The 20,522-nt window shown below is 36.2% G+C and overlaps 1 protein-coding gene across 2 annotated transcripts; it reads right to left on the bottom strand.

Annotated features, from left to right (window-relative positions):
• Positions 1 to 10,230: 10,230 nt before the first annotated feature.
• On the bottom strand, positions 10,231 to 20,187 carry LOC137387440 (kinesin-like protein KIF21B). Of its 2 annotated transcripts, XM_068073868.1 has the most exons (6): positions 20,093 to 20,187; positions 19,846 to 20,009; positions 14,611 to 14,775; positions 12,516 to 12,816; positions 11,751 to 11,950; positions 10,231 to 10,694 (listed from the first exon to the last, which is right to left on the bottom strand). In XM_068073868.1, exons 2-6 carry the CDS (start codon positions 19,938 to 19,940, stop codon positions 10,640 to 10,642), a joined length of 816 nt encoding a protein of 271 aa, XP_067929969.1. In that variant the 5' UTR covers positions 19,941 to 20,009; positions 20,093 to 20,187; the 3' UTR covers positions 10,231 to 10,639. The 2 variants fall into 2 exon arrangements, with proteins under 2 accessions (XP_067929969.1, XP_067929968.1); XM_068073867.1 differs by having other exon boundaries at positions 19,846 to 20,157.
• Positions 20,188 to 20,522: the final 335 nt, after the last annotated feature.

Genomic DNA, 20,522 nt, shown 5'->3' with positions numbered 1-20,522 from the left:
GTTTGAAGAAAGCATAGGAGTAGGAAGCGGACTGAATATGAACATACGTTCTGTGAAGACGGAGGCTATTCTATTAAAAGGCCAGACAAGATCTCCTTTTTTGCTGCCACTCACGCCACGATTCCTGTAGTCAAGCCATTTTCCAGGATGAGCTTGATCTAAATATAACAGAGGATATGCCAGTTTAACTGTGGATAAATGTTAGATGCATTTTATCATGAGTGGAAGGTTGCTGACATCAATTCCTAAATGCTCAGGCTGCAATAACCTTCATAGCTTGGTCCTTTAAATTTAGATACATTGCTAGGTACTCGACAAAGACCATTTTAAAACACTCTGTTACAGAAAATATGACTATGACCTACAGATAAGCGTTCAGGAAACATAATAGCAAAAGCTCAAGCTTCTGTAACCTCTTTCCAACCAGCAACATCAACCAGACATTAGTAGCCTAAAAACATTACTCTACGTGAATCGAACAACATTGACGGTCAAAACTATAGAATATAGATAAACAGTTTTTTTTCGATCTATCATGCATGAGCGCGTCTGTTTTTCAAGAGAAGACATTACATTCACAAATTGACTTCTTTTTACAATCCCCTACCTTTCCGAGAAAGTGTACTAACCTACATAAAAGTATAACTATAAAATCATAATAATAACCAAAATCCTAATGGTATAACATGCTCACATAAAAATAATGCATTAATGCTTTATGTCATGATGTATAACTTCTACAAAAATTCTTACTGGTTTTGTAAAGACCAATCCAGTCTTTGGCAGAAACGTTCGCTTTAATGTCCCAATAAATGGTTAGACTAGCTTCCTCATCATTTATATCAACTTCTGTTTTATTAACCAATAGCTTCGATTCTGAATGATATGGATTCGTGGCTAGGTTTGTATCAGAGTGCCACCTCGCATTGTTTGTCATCGAGTTATTTGCAGTTATCTGTCGGTAGCCAATCAAATTAACAGCATCGTCTTTCGAGCTACCATAGTTCTCAGTTGAGAGGAGCATGGGACGACTCATTGAGGGTTCACATGATGTAGATTGAGGTCTGGCATTATGACCGCTCGTTGTTGGCAGATTTTCCAATGAAGAAGATTTCTGATGATGTACTTTAATTATAACAGCTGCCATCAGGACTTCTGAATTTAATCAGCAAGTTGGGAGTCTTCCCTCTAGACTGCTACACACTTAAAAAAGAATGAATATATGAAAATATCCACTAACCATATAAAACAAAAACACACCTGTTCAATGTGTAGAAACATATGTAATAGTAACCATTCATAAGCAGTTACAAGACTGTAGATAACGATTGCAGAAATGTTTATGCAGAGAACTATGAAGGATACAAAAACATATTTTCAGCATTTACTAAACAACATTACAATAAAGATTTCAATCATGTTCATATTAATCTGAATTTGACTAGCTTATGTTTCGTAGTCTCGTAAACATGTTTACAAAGAGATAAGCACCGCTTCCTCCAACATAAATGTATTTGTGCAATTATTCAAGTTCATAGAATTGTTCAGGACATGTTTCGTGTATGCCATGGCAACCAAAGCTTTGGTAGTGTATTACTGCAAACATCAAGATAGCTTTTTAAAAGTATTAAAATATATTTTTGCTGAGGCGTAGCTGTAGTGAAATCTAATGCTGAGTGTTACATATGCATGTCTTTCTACATGCTCGGCTGCATTGTATAAGCTTAGGCTCCAAACCCCAGATTAGCCTTGCGAAAGTAATGCATTGATTGTGATAGTTTTTAGGAAATCAAATTAAAAATGTTGAATTCTGTTGATAGTAAAAAAGAGATAATTTGCTCTAGCTATAGCCTTAAATGATATAAAGAAAGATTTGTTGCATAGACAGTAAAATAAATACTGTGTCCAGATCAAACTATCGATTCTCCCGCGTGCATTTTATAAGGTGTCAGGTATAATCTTTTAAAGGTTGACTTGCAACAAAATTCACATTATTGGAAAGTTTCCTATGTATTTGATAGTCTTGTACAATGCTTGGTATATTTAACATGAATTTAAGAGCAGTGATAAGTTTGTCAGATAGTGTTCCCCAAAGTCCATAGCAGAGATTGAGAACCCAAAGGGCAAGAGCGCTTAATAATATGCTTGCTGAAAGGTCATTAAGACAGCAGAAAAAACCTACTGACTGTTGTTCAAGCTTCAAAACAGCCTCAAAAGCTGGTGGTAAGATTGATGTATATAAAGGTAACCAATTTTAATTAGTGTTAATTCACCTGCTACATAGGATTTCAGACATATTGTCGGTTGTCTAGTGGTGCCATGTCTCCAAAACTATACAATTCTGAGTTTTGGCAGGTTAAGTTGGGTAAAAAATCGATTTATCAATACATTTTTTGCACCATAAGAATGTATTTGCTTTAGACAAATATCCTCAAATAATTTGTTCAGTTGAAGCATTTCCATAAAGCCATTAAATAGCTAATAGTTTTGAAGGCACTACTTATTAGATGACATTTTAATTTGTGGTTCTACCCATTACAGCATCGTGTAAAACACCACAGGTTTTAAAGAGAATAGAAATCACTGAGATGGCGCTGTGGAGAAACAAATGCGTATTAGGTGTTATAAAAAGTAAAACTCTCAGACAGTTTTAGCAGCCCACTGAACAACATGGCTGGCAAGAGCAAGGCAATAGGAAAGGTAAAAAAACTAAGGCAGTAAAAAAATGTAGGCCTTGTGGTGCATTTTTTAAGTTATTCTGCAAACCACTGCACCAACTATTTTCCCTGCACTGACTACAAGTGCGGAGCCAAGGAGCACTGGACAAAGGAGTGCAAAAAAGACCGCAAGTAACTACAGTAAAGTAGAGCCCACAATATCGGAGTGTGAAGCAAGTGAAGCATCTTTCTCTCCTGCAAAACCAAGGAAATGGGTTCTAGCTGTAGTTTTGAAGTCAGATTCAAGTGTAAAAGTTTTGGCCAGACGGAATAGCTACTAATGCAGGATAAGATTGTGAGGCAACCAGAGGCCAATAAGATTAAGTCATCTCTCCTCAACATGAGGTCTGATTTTATGTTGTTAAGTGAGTTGTTGGTGATAGGGTAATACATATCAATAACAGAGAGTGAGAGGCCAGGGCTGGTAGAGAAAGATGCTGACCGGGCTTAAGGAAGAACATAGTAACCTTGACGTACTTAGCAACCAGGCCCGTATTCCCTGGGGCGACTGGCCGGCTGAGCCACCCCAACTTTTTAAGAAATTTTGGCGGCTAAGTACAGTCAAACTCGAATAACTCGCTCTCGGATAAAATGTAAAATTTTATCACGAACACTTGGTTAACTCGAACGGATTTGTTTGGTTCGTTTTCACGCAATGATAAATTGCTTTAGATAACTCGACCTCAACATCATTAACTGGAACAGTTATTTGCCCAACGACTACGGGAACCGTTTTTATCGCTGTATAATATCACTTTATTCCATGCGATAGAGATAAACGTTAGCTTTTAATAGTTTTTGGGCGTCATTATTATCATCGACAATATATTCTTCTTAACGACTTTATAAAGGTTTGCAAAAGGCCAAGTTTTAACAAACATCCGCTTGGCAATGGCCCAACGAAAGCGTAGAAACCTTCGGATGAACTTGAAATAAAATCGGCAAAATTGATCTTTGTTGATGTTGAAATGCTTAAAAGAAAAAGATATATTTCTCTTTTGAGCATTTCTTTTAACTGCAATCAAGTTTAGCTTATTTTAATCTGAAAATGTCCTGGCAGTCACATCACCGAAAACAAACAAATCTCAAATAATAGAAAAAATGTTTATACTTTCTGGTAAAAATTTTTAAAACTTCACATGAGATGCCCGGTTGAGGCCCTAAATGAAAGAAACCTGTTGGGGCTAACACCGCCATACATTACATAACTAGTTGCCTAACATTAGCCGCCCCAACTTGCAACTAGGGAATACAGGACTGTTAGCAACGGCCATTGATGCTGCAGCTAATGGCAATACCCGATAAAGCGGAGTTGCAACTAATAGCGTCAAAGGGAAAAACAAGGCCAGCAATTTCCACTGACCAGTGCATCCTAAAATCGTTGATAAATCTGTCAAACATTGGCCAAATTCTTTCAGCATAAAATGTCACAGCCACCACAATAGGCTGTCTTAGATCAGAGAACTTTTATTTCTTCTACGATTATTAAGTTTATGCTAGTTGGAGCTCCGGTTGGTACAATTGGAACTGCATATTCAAATAACTGAATAACATGGAACTTCTATCTAAAGTAACCACACTACCTGAGGTGTCACGCAAGAGCTATCATGTGTAACCCAGTGCTGCTATAATTTGTTTATACTATACATGTTTATATTGAAGCAAAAAAAATGGTGTGATCCCGATCATTGTACACATTGACTGCAGCCTCTTGATGTTGCTGTTTAATTTCATTTCCAATGTGCGCTTTTGATGATTGTAACGGCTGCTAACTATGTGATCCTGGCAGGACTCTAGCAGTATAACACTCGACTGAGCTGACTAGCAGTGCATTTTCAGTAGTAGTTACACCAAAAAAATTGCATCTGAATTTTATACTCCCAAATTTTTCAGTTAAATAGAAATAGTTACTAACAATGTGATTTGGTTAGCAGCTCAATTAGTGATTGGCCCTTACCAAACAGTTTGCTCCAAAGAAACAGCTTAAATATTATGCGGGATTAGTACTTGATTGTAGTAGAGAGTGAGACAAGAGTGAAAAATTTTAAGGAGAAAGCTAACAGCCACCAGTCTACCTAGTCACCTTTATGACAGTCTTAGTCACCAGATGGTCCAAAGTAGATGACCAATTCCCCTAGTCACTTGGACTAGGGGACTAGTCCCTAGTCATTTTGGATGTATAGCTTGTTGACCGAGCTGATGGTGTTACGAAGAATCTCATTTAGCGGGTGGTACTTTTAAACCTACTTATTATGAATATTAGCAGTTTTAGAAAAATTTGCTATGTTACTCTCAAGAAAGTGTACAAAATGTTTTTACTGCAAGTATATTGTTCATGGTGCTTTATTATTAGTCATTTTTATTTATCACACAGCTAGAACGGAGGGTGATCTTTCCCGTTATCTGATTATCGTGGTGAGCTATTTAATCCAAAGTAAACAAGTTATTTTTCTTTTAAAAAATTAGCATACCAACAAAAAACTTTTCTTAAATAGAAATTAAAAAATATGATACAGCCTAACGGACTCAGCCACTCTAATTTTTGGCGCAATTACAATGATTTTTCAGCAACTACATCAAAGTTTTGTATGTAGCCCACAACATTGAATGGTAGAAAGGGAGCTATGAGTCCATGAGCCTGCTACATTAAAAACTAAATATAAACATAAACTTGACTAAACCAGTTTGTTGTTCCTCCATACATAAGGTACATAAGGCTACATAAGGGTACATAAGGCTACATAAGGGAAAGTCATCACTTTATTACTAGCGTGCTAGTTTGCTAATAGCGTTCATCAATTGAGTCACTTTTTATTATAGGTATACCATTATTTTAATGCTTCAAAACAATATTAATATAATAACACAATTATATCAGGTTGAACATAGACTGGAATAGATGGTGATATGGTTGGATTTTAATGCCTATGTAATTTCATTTTATCATTCATTTCACCAATGTTGTCATTTGATTCAAATTCAGTTGTGGAGTGTGTGCACCTTTGTTTTAGGATTTGTGAAAATCACTCTAGGTCAGTCAGAGACTTGTGATCATCAATAGGCTTGTGCTCCAGACTTATCACTTTATGTATTTTGATGCCCCTTTTATCATAAACTAGCACAGCGCTAATGCCGATGATGTGCAGGAAAATATCCAAACAAAATTAATATATATTAATTATAATAAATGAAATAATTGCGGCTTAGCAGCATTATGCATTTCATGTGCACAACAAGAGAACAGACAATCTAAAAGAGCAAACAGTCATCTAGGAGTATGCACAAGGGCATGCAAGAAGGGCTGCAAAGATTGCTTCCTACCAATAAGTGAGTGAGAAGTCTTGGTGTAATAAATAATCCAAATTAGGGTTAAGTAAAGGTAGCCTTGCAGTGCAATAAAACTAAATAACGCATCATGCATGATATACTTTCTTGATATTTTCATTATACCTATACAACATATCCATAAACATGCATAACTGCCACAGAAAACAATGTTTCTGTGCAACTGGTTCCAACAACATTCTCCACACTCGAAAAAAGATGAAATTAACAGCAAGTTTTCTTATTACTATTCTTAATTGCTGCTGTTATAATTTCTCCGCAAAACCAATATTTGGTACAAAAAAATTTCTCAAGAATTTAGGACAGCTTGTAACATTTCTTTTGCAGTAACTGCATTTATATCGATAGCATTGACTACGGTTTTGAACCTCCGTCTGTATAAAACAGTCTAAAATGCATCTGAGGTGTTATTTAAGACTGGCTTCAAATATTTTCGCGAGCATGATCAGTCTCTCCTTTCTCTGTGGCCGTACCAATATCTTTTGAGAAATCTCCCCTCTGCGTAGTGGCCTTCGCATAAACAAGATTGTCGATAGTTGCTTATTCAATGTGTGAACATGTAGTAAACAGCGTTGAGAAACTGTCTGAGCTTCTTAGTAGAATAAATATTTCAATAACCAGATTGTTGCAATGTTAAAAAGATAACCTACGAAACGAGTCGTGAAAATCCGTCCATTTTACGATTCAAAGCTGCACGAATGCATAACGACAGTAGTGCGAGCATAAGACGTTTGCAAAGTTGGTACATTTGTCAATGGGCTTACTGCAACTATAATAGTTTATAGTACAACTATCATGAACTATCTCGCGTTAATAAATTTGGTATTTAATACGCATTTGCGATGGTATTACAAAGTCAGAGAAAAGAACAAGTGAGGTATATCTAATAAAATGCAACATCAAACCTGAAAACTATCTATGAAGTTGGTTTTGTAACCAAAGTCTATCATATTTAGCTGTTGTAAGAGTGGCAACATCAATTATAGCAGTTATAATTGTTCTTTTTTATCAAACCATGAACTATATCAACAGGAAATTAACTTATAATCTAGTATGGCAGAGCGCTTCGTGTTTTAGTTCTCAAAGCATCACAGACGGCTAATAGTTCGTACTGAAACTGGAACGAACCGCCATGCCGAGCTTATCTTTAGCTTCCTTCGAACGCTCGGAGACTATTGAATGAAAGTCTTGCTCGACTAGCTAATCGTGGGTCTAAAAATGAGAAAGGCGACAACTTTTAACGAATTTATGAATAATTATTGCTTTTGAGTGTAAATGTATTACAAGATGAAGTCGGAGGCTCTTCTTATTGACATTGGCGGTGATGCTGCTTTACGATGCGTTAAAATAACTAGGAATTGATTCGTTTGAATTTTTTTGTAAGAAAAAATAACAATTGAAAAGTTAGAAAGTAATTACAAATTATATATCTTTGTAAATTTTTCTTACATTAGTTCAACCAATGATATACAGCCCCACAGGCTGTATATCATTGGTTCAACATATGTACATTGGAATCAAGCTTAAAAAACAAAATATCTGAATATGCTCTGGTGTTTGTTGATTAAAATTTAGCATTGAGGTAGATTACTTAATAGAATCTAGCATGAGCAAAATTCTGGCTAAAGCATGGATGATTTCAAGTTACCATGTAAAAGTAAAACTAATCATAGAAATAGCCGTTTGTCTATTAACCAAAATGCATTTCACTCTAGCAAAGCAAGCAGTTTTTGTTGCTTCTTTCAGCGTATTCGTGAAAGCAAGACTCTTTATATACTGATACCAATGACATATGCCCCCTAGCCTGGGGGCATATGTCATTGGTATCTGGCTCTTGTGGGGGATTGGGAGAGAGGGGGTAGCCTGGGCATGGATCTCTCCCAATCCCCACAAGAGCCATGCCCAGGCTACCCCCCATATCTATGGGGAGTGGTTATATATCATTGCTGATACACATTATTTTCTAAGTGGCTGAAAGCTCTGAAATCTTAGTCAGTTGTGGCTAGATTATACTTTATCAGTAGGCCTAAATATTACATATTTGCAGACAAAGTGACTCAAATACAAATATACTAGAGCTTTTGAGGATCTTGTATCTTACGTGAATTCAGTAAAGATTTGACTTATTGCATATCTTCTCAAAATTTATCTTGCAGTATGGAAATTTTTTATTTTGCTGTCAATAGCAAATTAGACAGAAGCTCTTGAAAGGGTATGATATTTTCAACCTATCTCTGAAATTACCTTAATACATTAGATGACCCATAGAAAACTGAGTGATGTCGGTGTGTGAAATTTTAATGCCATTACTTTGGCATTAAAATAATACTTACCATTATTTTTAGAAGAAGGTGAAAGACAGTTTTGCAAAATACTAATGAGGAAGCAGATTACTTTAAACGGAGCAGTGGAGCTCAACACTAAATTAGTGAAGTGTGAGTGGTTATAGGTGTGAAGTATCTCTGCGTATTCTGTAAAATGGAACGTGAGATACTTTCCAAACAGTGCACATTTTACATATAGTCTTGGCTCATGTTCTGATCACTAAGTGTGTAAAAACTCACTAGAGTGTTTTTGTAGGGAGTGAATGCTCTCGACACAGCGAGAAAACTCTCCTGTTAAATATACATAACATTTGATCTAATTCAACATGCCTGCATTGTGAAGCGTGCAAACGTCTGGCTCATTGCTTTATGCCATACTTCCAAACGATACCTGGGTGGTATGGTTTGCTAAAGAAATATGTTTTTACCCTAACAGCCTTACAAGGTAATGATTTTTTATCGTCACGGTCACACCTATGGCAGTTATTTCGGAGCTCAAGATGTAAATGTAAAAACTGAAATTAGTAAAATAAAGTTGAGATTAATATTATACAAACAAGATGTCACTTTAACCACATTTACATATTTAAAAAATTAATCTTCTTCAATAAGTTTATTTTTTGAATAAGATTATTTGATAAAAAAATTAAAGATTTAAGTTAGTAAAGAGTCTTCCAGGTGTAGTAATTGGATTCCTGTTCATAGATAGACATGATGTCTTCCAGGTGTAGTAATTGGATTTCTGTTCATAGATAGAAATGATGTTCAAAACGCATCTGGCATTGAAAGATATTTCTTACATTATCAAATCAAAACTACCTTATTTGGTGATGCAAGAGTACAAGTTTAGTTGCAGTTTGTTTCAAGTGTATTATTAACGTTAGTTAGCAAATGCAAACTGGCACCTGCGACTGGTATTATTTCAATGATAGTTCTTAAAACTCGCTCAAAATTCATGACTCAGTCGCAATGCAAAATTAGAAAGTGGAGTCAGTTATTTGGTATCACTAAAAAAATGCCAAGTAAATTGTTTGTTTATTAATATTTAAAATGTTTAGTTACAAAAGCCTTTGGAAAGCGTTGACTGCTGCTAACAGCTTGATAATGGCGTTCCCTTAATAATAACCTTTAACTCAAAGTTCTTTAGATGAGAAGTCATTGAGAAACATATTAGTTTTCTCAAACTGACCAACTGGAAAAAAAGGGAATACTATAACATGCTCCACCCACACAGTACCAACTCATTATCAATGTTTAACTGTAGAGTAAGTAAGCAAGTATCACAGAGGGCTTCAAAGACCACATGGTAGACTACATTATGAGGTTTTTTATTACTTCGCAATACTACCTTCAGAACTGTTATCTTGCAATACTACCTTAATAACTGTTACTTTGCAATACTACCTTCATAACTGTTACTTTACAATGCTACCTTCATAACTGTTACATTGCAATGCAACCTTCATCACTGTTACTTCGCAATACTACCATCATAACTGTTACTTTGCAATACTACCTTCAGAACTGTTACTTTGCAATGCTACCTTCATAACTGTTACTTCGCAATACTACCTTCAGGACTGTTACTTTGCCTTTAAAAGTATCATTTTGATGTGTTTCCTTCCTTAAGGTGAATTATCATATCTATAAATGCATGCTTTTATTGGACCGAGGATGCAAACGCATGCAGCTCAACAATGAAACACTCAACTATTGATGTTATTGTATAGTTTTAATAAAATTAGACTAGCTGTGAGCCAATGTTGTTATGATAAACATATGTAGGTACCTTACAAAATTAGAGCAAAGTAAAAGGATTCGTGTTGATACATATGACAGCTCCATTACTCTTAAAGTTAATTTATTTGTGAGATAATTTCAACGAACAAGATTGAATACAATAAAGCCTATTGCACCAAAAATAAATGCGCATTTCGAAAATCTACGGCCAGTTTAAACAGACAAAGTGTTTAAAAGGTTAAAATAAATATCGACGAGAAGAGAAGAATAATTGCATCGATGGATATGATGTAACATCATGATGATCTTTGACAAGAAAGAGTTTATAGTCGGATGTGTACTAGGAATATAGACACACGCAAAGTACATGGGTCAAACAATTTGAACATTGATTTAAAAAAGGAATGTATAAGATAATTTTCCTGCATAGTCATCAACCGAAAAGAAAACAAAAATAGCTACATAAATACAGACAAGAAATATGAGAATATGGAGAATGAATCTGCGCTTTGGCTATGAACTGTATAGTTTATGTGGGTCCATCCACCAGATCCTTATCGTGCAATCACTGAAAGAGCATGAACCATGTCTGTTATACATGCTAAATCGTGGCGCATGAAAAGTTCTTGGACAAAGAACAAGATATGTTGGTACAACCAACCAAAGTTATCAACTTCTCCATTTGGCATATTTACACAATTCACACAATGATGCTATTGAATAACTATAAAAGAAACTGTCAGCCCAATATATTGCATTTATTTAAGATTTTGTTTGACGTATCAACAACGTTGGATGCTTAAGGAGTTCTAGTCGCGTTAAAAATATCAATAGGTTTTGCTCCCAATTGACAAAGTAGCATCGCAATCATTTGACCGCTATACAATTTGTAAAACGTCACTTTTGAGGCATCTGTATTGCCACACCGATCGACTAGGTAAGTAGTCACACAGTCAGTACAAAAATCATTAGTATTGCTTAAGCGAACGGTTCTCAGTAAATCAGGCAACAAGACGCTATGCGACTACTTGTGCTTACTCATGATTTATCATTAAAAATGGGTATAAGATTTTGTGATTATACTCGAATACATACAGTAATCAGTGAATTAATTGGATTTAAGGAAAAGCCAGTAAATCTATACTATTTGGCTAATTGGCCAAGTGTCTCATTAGAACACATGGCTGACAGACGTAACATTAAATTTACAATAAGCTTACTTAATTTGTATATTGAACAATTACCTACCTCTGGTGACAGTAAGTACTATATACTAGTTAGTAGATATAGTGAACAGTTACCTACCTCTGGTGACAGTAAGTACTATATACTAGCTAGTAGATATAGTGAACAATTACCTACCTCTGGTGACAGTAAGTACTATATACTAGTTAGTAGATATAGTGAACAGTTACCTACCTCTGGTGACAGTAAGTACTATATACTAGCTAGTAGATATAGTGAACAATTACCTACCTTTGGTGACGGTAAGTACTATTTACTAGCTAGTAGATATACTGAAAAGTATCCTGCCTCTAATGGCAGTAAGTACGATATACTAGCTAGTAGATATATTGAACAATTACCTACCTCTAGTGACAGTAAGTACTATATACTACTTTACCTAGAGGCAGTAAAGAGATTGCTGCGGTTGGTAGCCATAGAGTTGACGGCTAATGAATGAGCACGCACTTCATCTAGCTGCTGGCAAGTCTCGTTTGACCGAATCTTCGCAGTACCAGAGCGACAGCAGCTTAGCAATATGTCATTATCTGGTAGCATGCACATGTCGGTGATCCAGTCCTTATGGGCGCCATTAACTGACTGAAAACAATGCAAGTTGAGGAATGAGGAACCAGGAGTTTGTTTGAAATTGACATTCAACTTAAGCGGAAAGGAGCGGCGTGAACAGCATTAAAGATGGTAAAGATTAAACACTGGCAAATCAACTTGTCCCTTTTGAATGAGTCAACAATGCAATCCTGCAATATGAAACTTTTAATCATAAACGAGTCTCTGTATTGTAACAAACCTACAAGACATTTGCAAATATTGGTGAGAGACACAGCATAATGTCTTGCGTATGACAGGTTGATCTGGTGAGACTGAACCAGATGGGCTCAACAATGCAGCAATGACTAGGTCTGACATATTTTATATTGACTCTGATCTCTAGGCCATCAAGTAGGATCACAATTGGATTGAGTGATTACCAGGAAAACCGATATACTGATATCAATCATTCACTCCATCTCAAATATTACTTCTAATAAAAAATATTTATTACAAAGTGGTGATCTTGATTGGTGACCATTACCGGAAATAACTATCACCTTTATTTTGCTATTAAATAGAGCAACACCTGGTATTGTAAAAACACCAATTTTACCTGTGGTTGAGAAGAGGGTTCACTGAGGTTCCATTTTTTGATACACATATCCCGAGAACCACTAAAAAGGATGTCCTGACGATGCGCGAGACATTGAACACCATCATAGTGAGGAGGGTCCATAGTAAATTTGGCCTGAAATGGATAATTTGAAATTTGTTCATTGGAAATATCAAATCCCTTAATTAGATGATCCTTGGAGCCAGTTAAGAGTTGTTCTTTCCCTCTTGAGTCGTTGTATAAACTAAGGCAAATAATCGGTGCTTGGTGGCCGCTAGCAACCTGTCCGACTGCCGATAGCCTGTAAACGTACAATATTTTACAGATCACCAGCCTTCACAGATTAAATGAATATAGCAATTAGTCATCAAAAAGGTGCAGAAGCTAAATTGCTAGATTTAGTTGTAAGTGCTGTTAACAATATATATATGGTTAAATGATGTTGTGCATGCAAGCGGACAACCAATGAAAAATAACTGTCAGTTGCAAAATGCCACACAGGGTAGATCAAATACACATTAGGAGTGACCCTTGGACTTATACAAAGAAAAAAGATTAGGTTTGTGCGCATAAACCACTGATAGAAGAAAGGTTATAGTTGTGTACATAAACAACCTATAGAAGAAAGGTTATAGTTGTGTACATAAACCACCTATAGATGAATGGTTATAGATGTGTACATAAACCAACTATGGAAGGTTATAGTTGTGTACATAAATCACCTATAGAAGAGAGTTACAACTGTGGTGGATTTTCTAAGATTCATACACCAACCTCTAATAATAGTAAGTACTATATACTAGCTAGTAGATATATGGATAAGTATCCTACCTCTAATGGCAGAAAGTACAATATACTAGCTTGTAGATATATGGAGAAGTACACTACTTCTAATGGCAGTAAGTACAATATACTAGCTAGTAGATATATGGAGAAATATCCTACCTCTAATGACAGTAAGTACAATATACTAGCTAGTAAATATATCGAGAAGTATCCTACCTCTAATGACAGTAAGTACAATATACTAGCTAGTAGATATATCGAGAAGTATCCTACCTCTAATGACAGTAAGTACAATATACTAGCTAGTAGATATATCGAGAAGTATCCTACCTCTAATGACAGTAAGTACAATATACTAGCTAGTAGATATATCGAGAAGTATCCTACCTCTAATGACAGTAAGTACAATATACTAACTAGTAGATATATCGAGAAGTATCCCACCTCTAATGACAGTAAGTACAATATACTAGCTAGTAGATATATCGAGAAGTATCCTACCTCTAATGACAGTAAGTACAATATACTAGCTAGTAGATATATCGAGAAGTATCCCACCTTGGATGTGCTATAAAAAACTTTTCATATTTTTTATTATTTTACCTATCTATAATTTTGCTTGTTACATTTGCATTAGACCCTTGCCATACGAAATCAATTTGTTCCGGTGTTGGCATCGTAACATAAAAATGTCGTATAGAGGGGTGTAGAAGCCCATCATGATTATTTAATACAAACACCCCTTGGTGAAAATCATCAAACTTTTATATTTTCGTACTGACAGATTGATCTGGTGAGACTGAACCAGATAGGCCCAACAATGCAGCAATGACTAGGTCTGACGTATTTTATAACGACTCTGATCTCTAGGCCATCAAGTGGGATCACGATTGGATTGAGTAATTACCAGGAAAAACTGAAATACTGAAATCGATCATTCACTCCATCTCAAATTTTATGTGATGTACAACACTAAAAATTAATGACAAAATATTATGTTAACCTTGGTAACTACAGTTACTAATACTAATATTTTTAAAGTGCTTTTAACAGAAATAGCTGTCAATGAGAGTGTGTGCCTCAGAATTCTCTAATTTTCGTAATCTTCAATTTTTTTAACTGGAAAATTCTCAAACTATAATATACACAAATATTTACAAGGAAATTGAAGACAAGCCGGCATCCAAACTAAATCCATCATTATCAGAGGGATTCTTAGCAACAACATTACATTTATGGACAACATACAAACTAACAAATGTAGATTTTTATTCTAGGGATCGTAACTGAAAAAAACGCATCAACTTACGTATTGAGGTCCCAGAGCCGAACGGTGGTTCCAGTAGTTGTGTATAGTTTATGTCCATCTCTGCTGACTTGGATATCAAATATCTGCTGCTCTCCCTGTTGGAGAATACCCTGACTGCTCGACGCTGGCTCCACAAGGATACTGTCATGCACTAGACCAGAGGAACTGCAACATAAGATATAAAACCTCACATTGTGTCCATCTCTGTTGGCACAGTATTCATTATAATAGGAACTAACCGTTATGATAGGAACTAACGGTTATGATAGGAACTAACCGTTATGATAGAAACTAACCGGTTTGATTGGAACTAACCGTGAGAATAGGAACTAACTGTTATGATAGGAACTAACCGTTACGATAGGAACTAACCGTTACGATGGGAACTAACCGTTACGATAGGAACTAACCGTTACGATTGGAACTAACCGTTACGATTGGAACTAACCTTTACGATGGGAACTAACCGTTACGATAGGAACTAACAGTTATTATAGGAACTACCCATTATGATAGGAACTAACCGTAAGGATAAGAACTAACCGTTATGATAGAAACTAACCATTACGATAGGAACTAACCGTTATGATAAGAACTAACCGTAATGATAGGAACTAACCATTATGGTAAGAACTAACCGTAACGATAGGAACTAACCGTTATGATAGGCACTAACCGTAAGGATAGAAACTAACCGTTATCATAAGAACTAACCGCAAGGATAGGAACTAACCGTTACGATAGGAACTAACCGTTACGATAGGAACTAACCGTTGTGATAGGAACTAACGGTTATGATAGGAACTAACCGTTTTGATAGGAACTAACCGTAAGAATAGGAACTAACTGTTACGATAGGAACTAACCATTACGATAGGAACTAACCGTTATGATAAGAACTAACCGTAACGATAGGAACTAACCGTTATGATAGGCACTAACCGTAAGGATAGGAACTAACCGTAAGGATAGGAATTAACCGTTTTGATAGGAACTAACCGTAAGGATAGGAACTAACCGTTATCATAAGAACTAGCCGCAAGGATAGGAACTAACCGTTACGATAGGAACTAACCGTTATGATAGGAACTAACGGTTATGATAGGAACTAACCGTTTTGATAGGAACTAACCGTAAGAATAGGAACTAACCGTTACGATAGGAACTAACCGTTACGATGGGAACTAACCGTTACGATAGGAACTAACCGTTACGATAGGAACTAACCGTTACGATTGGAAATAACAGTTATTATAGGAACTACCCATTATGATAGGAACTAACCGTAAGGATAAGAACTAACCGTTATGATAGAAACTAACCAATACGATAGGAACTAACCGTTATGGTAAGAACTAACTGTTATGATGAATACTAACAGTTATTATAGGAACTAACCGTTATGATAGGAACTAACCGTAAGGATAAGAACTAACCGTTACGATAGGAACTAACCGTTACGATAAGAACTAACCGTTACGATAGGAACTAACCGTTACGATAGGAACTAACCATTACGATAGCAACTAAACGTTATGATAGGAACTAACCGTAAGGATAGGAACTAACCGTTATGATAGGCACTAAACATTATGATAGGAACTAACCGTTATGATAAGAACTAACCGTAAGGATAGGAACTAACCGTTATGGTAAGAACTAACTGTTATAGTAAAAACTAACAGTTATTATAGGAACTAACCGTTACAATAGGAACTAATCAATACGATAAGAACTAGCCGTTACGATAGGAACTAACCGTTACGATAGGAACTAACCAATACGATAAGAACTAGCCGTTACGATAGGAACTAACCGTAACGATAAGAACTAACCGTTACGATAGGAACTAACCATTACGATAGCAACTAAACGTTATGATAGGAACTAACCGTAACGATAGGAACTAACCGTTATGATAGGCACTAACCGTAAGGATAGGAACTAACCGTAAGGATAGGAATTAACCGTTTTGATAGGAACTAACCGTAAGGATAGGAACTAACCGTTATCATAAGAACTAACCGCAAGGATAGGAACTAACCGTTACGATAGGAACTAACCGTTATGATAGGAACTAACGGTTATGATAGGAACTAACCGTTTTGATAGGAACTAACCGTAAGAATAGGAACCAACCGTTACGATAGGAACTAACCGTTACGATGGGAACTAATCGTTACGATAGGAACTAACCGTTATGATAGGAACTAACCGTTACGATTAGAACTAACAGTTATTATAGGAACTACCCATTATGATAGGAACTAACAGTAAAGATAAGAACTAACCGTTATGATAGAAACTAACCATTACGATAGGAACTAACCGTTATGATAGGCACTAACCGTAAGGATAGGAACTAACCGTAAGGATAGGAATTAACCGTTTTGATAGAAACTAACCCTAAGGATAGGAACTAACCGTTATCATAAGAACTAACCGCAAGGATAAGAACTAACCGTTATGATAGGAACTAACGGTTATGATAGGAACTAACCGTTTTGATAGGAACTAACCGTAAGAATAGGAACTAACCGTTACGATGGGAACTAACCGTTACGATAGGAACTAACCGTTACGATAGGAACTAACCGTTACGATTGGAACTAACAGTTATTATAGGAACTACCCATTATGATAGGAACTAACCGTAAGGATAAGAACTAACCGTTATGATAGAAACTAACCATTACGATAGGAACTACCGTTATGGTAAGAACTAACTGTGATGATAAAAACTAACAGTTATTATAGGAACTAACCGTTATGATAGGAATTAACCGTAAGGATAAGAACTAACCGTTACGATAGGAACTAACCGTTACGACAAGAACTAACCGTTACGATAGGAACTAACCGTTACGATAGGAACTAACCATTACGATAGCAACTAAACGTTATGATAGGAACTAACCGTAAGGATAGGAACTAACCGTTATGATAGGCACTAAACATTATGATAGGAACTAACCGTTTTGATAAGAACTAACCGTAAGGATAGGAACTAACCGTTATGGTAAGAACTAACTGTTATAGTAAAAACTAACAGTTATTGTAGGAACTAACCGTTACGATAGGAACTAACCAATACGATAAGAACTAGCCGTTACGATAGGAACTAACCGTTACGATAGGAACTAACCGTTACGATAGGAACTAACCATTACGATAGGAACTAACCATTACGATAAGAATTAACCGTTTTGATAGGAACTAACCGTGAGGATAGGAACTAACCGTTATGATAAGAACTAACCGCAAGAATAGAAACTAACCGTAAGGATAGAAACCAGCCGTTACCATAGGAACTAACCAATACGATAATAACTAGCCGTTACGATAGGAACTAACCGTTACGATAGGAACTAACCGTTACGATAGGAACTAACCGTTACGATAAGAACTAACCATTACGATAGGAACTAACAGTTATTATAGGAACTACCCATTATGATAGGAACTAACCGTAAGGATAAGAACTAACCGTTATGATAGAAACTAACCATTACGATAGGAACTGACCGTTATGATAAGAACTAACCGCAAGGATAGAAACTATCCCTAAGGATAGAAACCAACCGTTACGATAGGAACTAACCAATACGATAAGAACTAGCTGTTACGATAGGAACTAACCGTTACGATAGGAACTAACCGTTACGATAGCAACCAAACGTTATGATAGGAACTAACCGTTATGATAAGAACTAACCGTAAGGATAGGAACTAACCATTACGATAGCGACTAAACGTTATGATAGGAACTAACCGTAACGATAGGAACTAACCGTTATGATAGGCACTAACCGTAAGGATAGGAACTAAACGTAAGGATAGGAATTAACCGTTTTGATAGGAACTAACCGTAAGGATAGGAACTAACCGTTATGATAGGCACTAACCGTAAGGATAGGAACTAAACGTAAGGATAGGAACTAACCGTTACGATAGGAACTAACCGTTACGATAGGAACTAACCGTTACGATAGCAACCAAACGTTATGATAGGAACTAACCGTTATGATAAGAACTAACCGTAAGGATAGGAACTAACCATTACGATAGGAACTAACCGTTACGATAGGAACTAACCATTACGATAGCAACTAAACGTTATGATAGGAACTAACCGTAAGGATAGGAACTAACCGTTATGATAGGCACTAAACATTATGATAGGAACTAACCGTTATGATAAGAACTAACCGTAAGGATAGGAACTAACCGTTATGGTAAGAACTAACTGTTATAGTAAAAACTAACAGTTATTATAGGAACTAACCGTTACGATAGGAACTAATCAATACGATAAGAACTAGCCGTTACGATAGGAACTAACCGTTACGATAGGAACTAACCAATACGATAAGAACTAGCCGTTACGATAGGAACTAACCGTAACGATAAGAACTAACCGTTACGATAGGAACTAACCATTACGATAGCGACTAAACGTTATGATAGGAACTAACCGTAACGATAGGAACTAACCGTTATGATAGGAACTAACCGTAAGGATAGGAACTAAACGTAAGGATAGGAATTAACCGTTTTGATAGGAACTAACCGTAAGGATACGAACTAACCGTTATCATAAGAACTAACCGCAAGAATAGGAACTAACCGTTACGATAGGAACTAACCGTTATGATAGGAACTAACGGTTATGATAGGAACTAACCGTTTTGATAGGAACTAACCGTAAGAATAGGAACCAACCATTACGATAGGAACTAACCGTTATGATAAGAACTAACCGCAAGGATAGAAACTATCCGTAAGGATAGAAACCAACCGTTACGATAGGAACTAACCAATACGATAAGAACTAGCCGTTACGATAGGAACTAACCGTTACGATAGGAACTAACCGTTACGATAGGAACTAACCGTTACGATAGCAACTAAACGTTATGATAGGAACTAACCGTAACGATAGGAACTAACCGTTATGATAGGCACTAACCATAAGGATAGGAACTAACCGTTTGGATAGGAATTAACCGTTTTGATAGGAACTAACCGTAAGGATTGGAACTAACCGTTATCATAAGAACTAACCGTAAGGATAGGAACTAACGGTTACGATAGGAACTAACCGTTATGATAGGAACTAACTGTAATATCTTATGTTGGACAGTTTGACTGTATGTGTGGTAGAGAAGGTAACAAGTAGCCATATAAATGTAATTGCATCTGAAAGCAAGTAAGTATGAGTCGAGCTAGGCTTACCTGAGCACTGTTATACATGGCCCACATTTTGACAAATGAATTGGAGACAGTGTAGACAAGCCAGTTGTCCTCGCAATATCGAACTTTGGAGACATAGTTAGGGTGGCCACCAAGACACAAAACTTCTGAACCAATTGACATGTCCCACACTTTGCACGTCAAGTCTGCGAGACAAAAGGAAACGCAGGTCAATTATGAGGTATTAGAATATGTTAGTGCGTTAGATTAGAGTCAAGTTGACACTTACCTTTACTGCCAGAAACCAAAAGATTGTCGGCGGCACATATAGATAGTACAGCCTTTGTGTGACCAACTGCCTTCTTTACACATATGAGACTCTGGTTGGAATTTGTCACCTGCAAGAGACCCACCAAAATGAAAACATGTAAATTTAAGTAACAATGTTGCTGAGCTTCTAGTAACAACATCGCTATTACAATTTGATAAGGTTACACATACATAGCTCTTAGACAGAAACCAATCATACCTCCTATAAATGATCTACTGCAGGTATAAAGATGACTCGAAAATATCTTCACCCCAATGTTCTATTAGTGAAATTTTTTACGTCAATCGTTTTAAAGGCTTATGGGGAATAAAAATTATGCTTTCAACATATAATTATTTTACTTGCATATCGTGTAGTTAGTCTAATGCTAATTTAATGCTCTCTAGCC

The sequence above is a fragment of the Watersipora subatra genome, chromosome 2 (assembly GCF_963576615.1).
Source record: "Watersipora subatra chromosome 2, tzWatSuba1.1, whole genome shotgun sequence".
Lineage (NCBI taxonomy): Eukaryota > Metazoa > Bryozoa > Gymnolaemata > Cheilostomatida > Watersiporidae > Watersipora > Watersipora subatra.
This window is presented reverse-complemented; position numbering and strand designations above follow the sequence as displayed.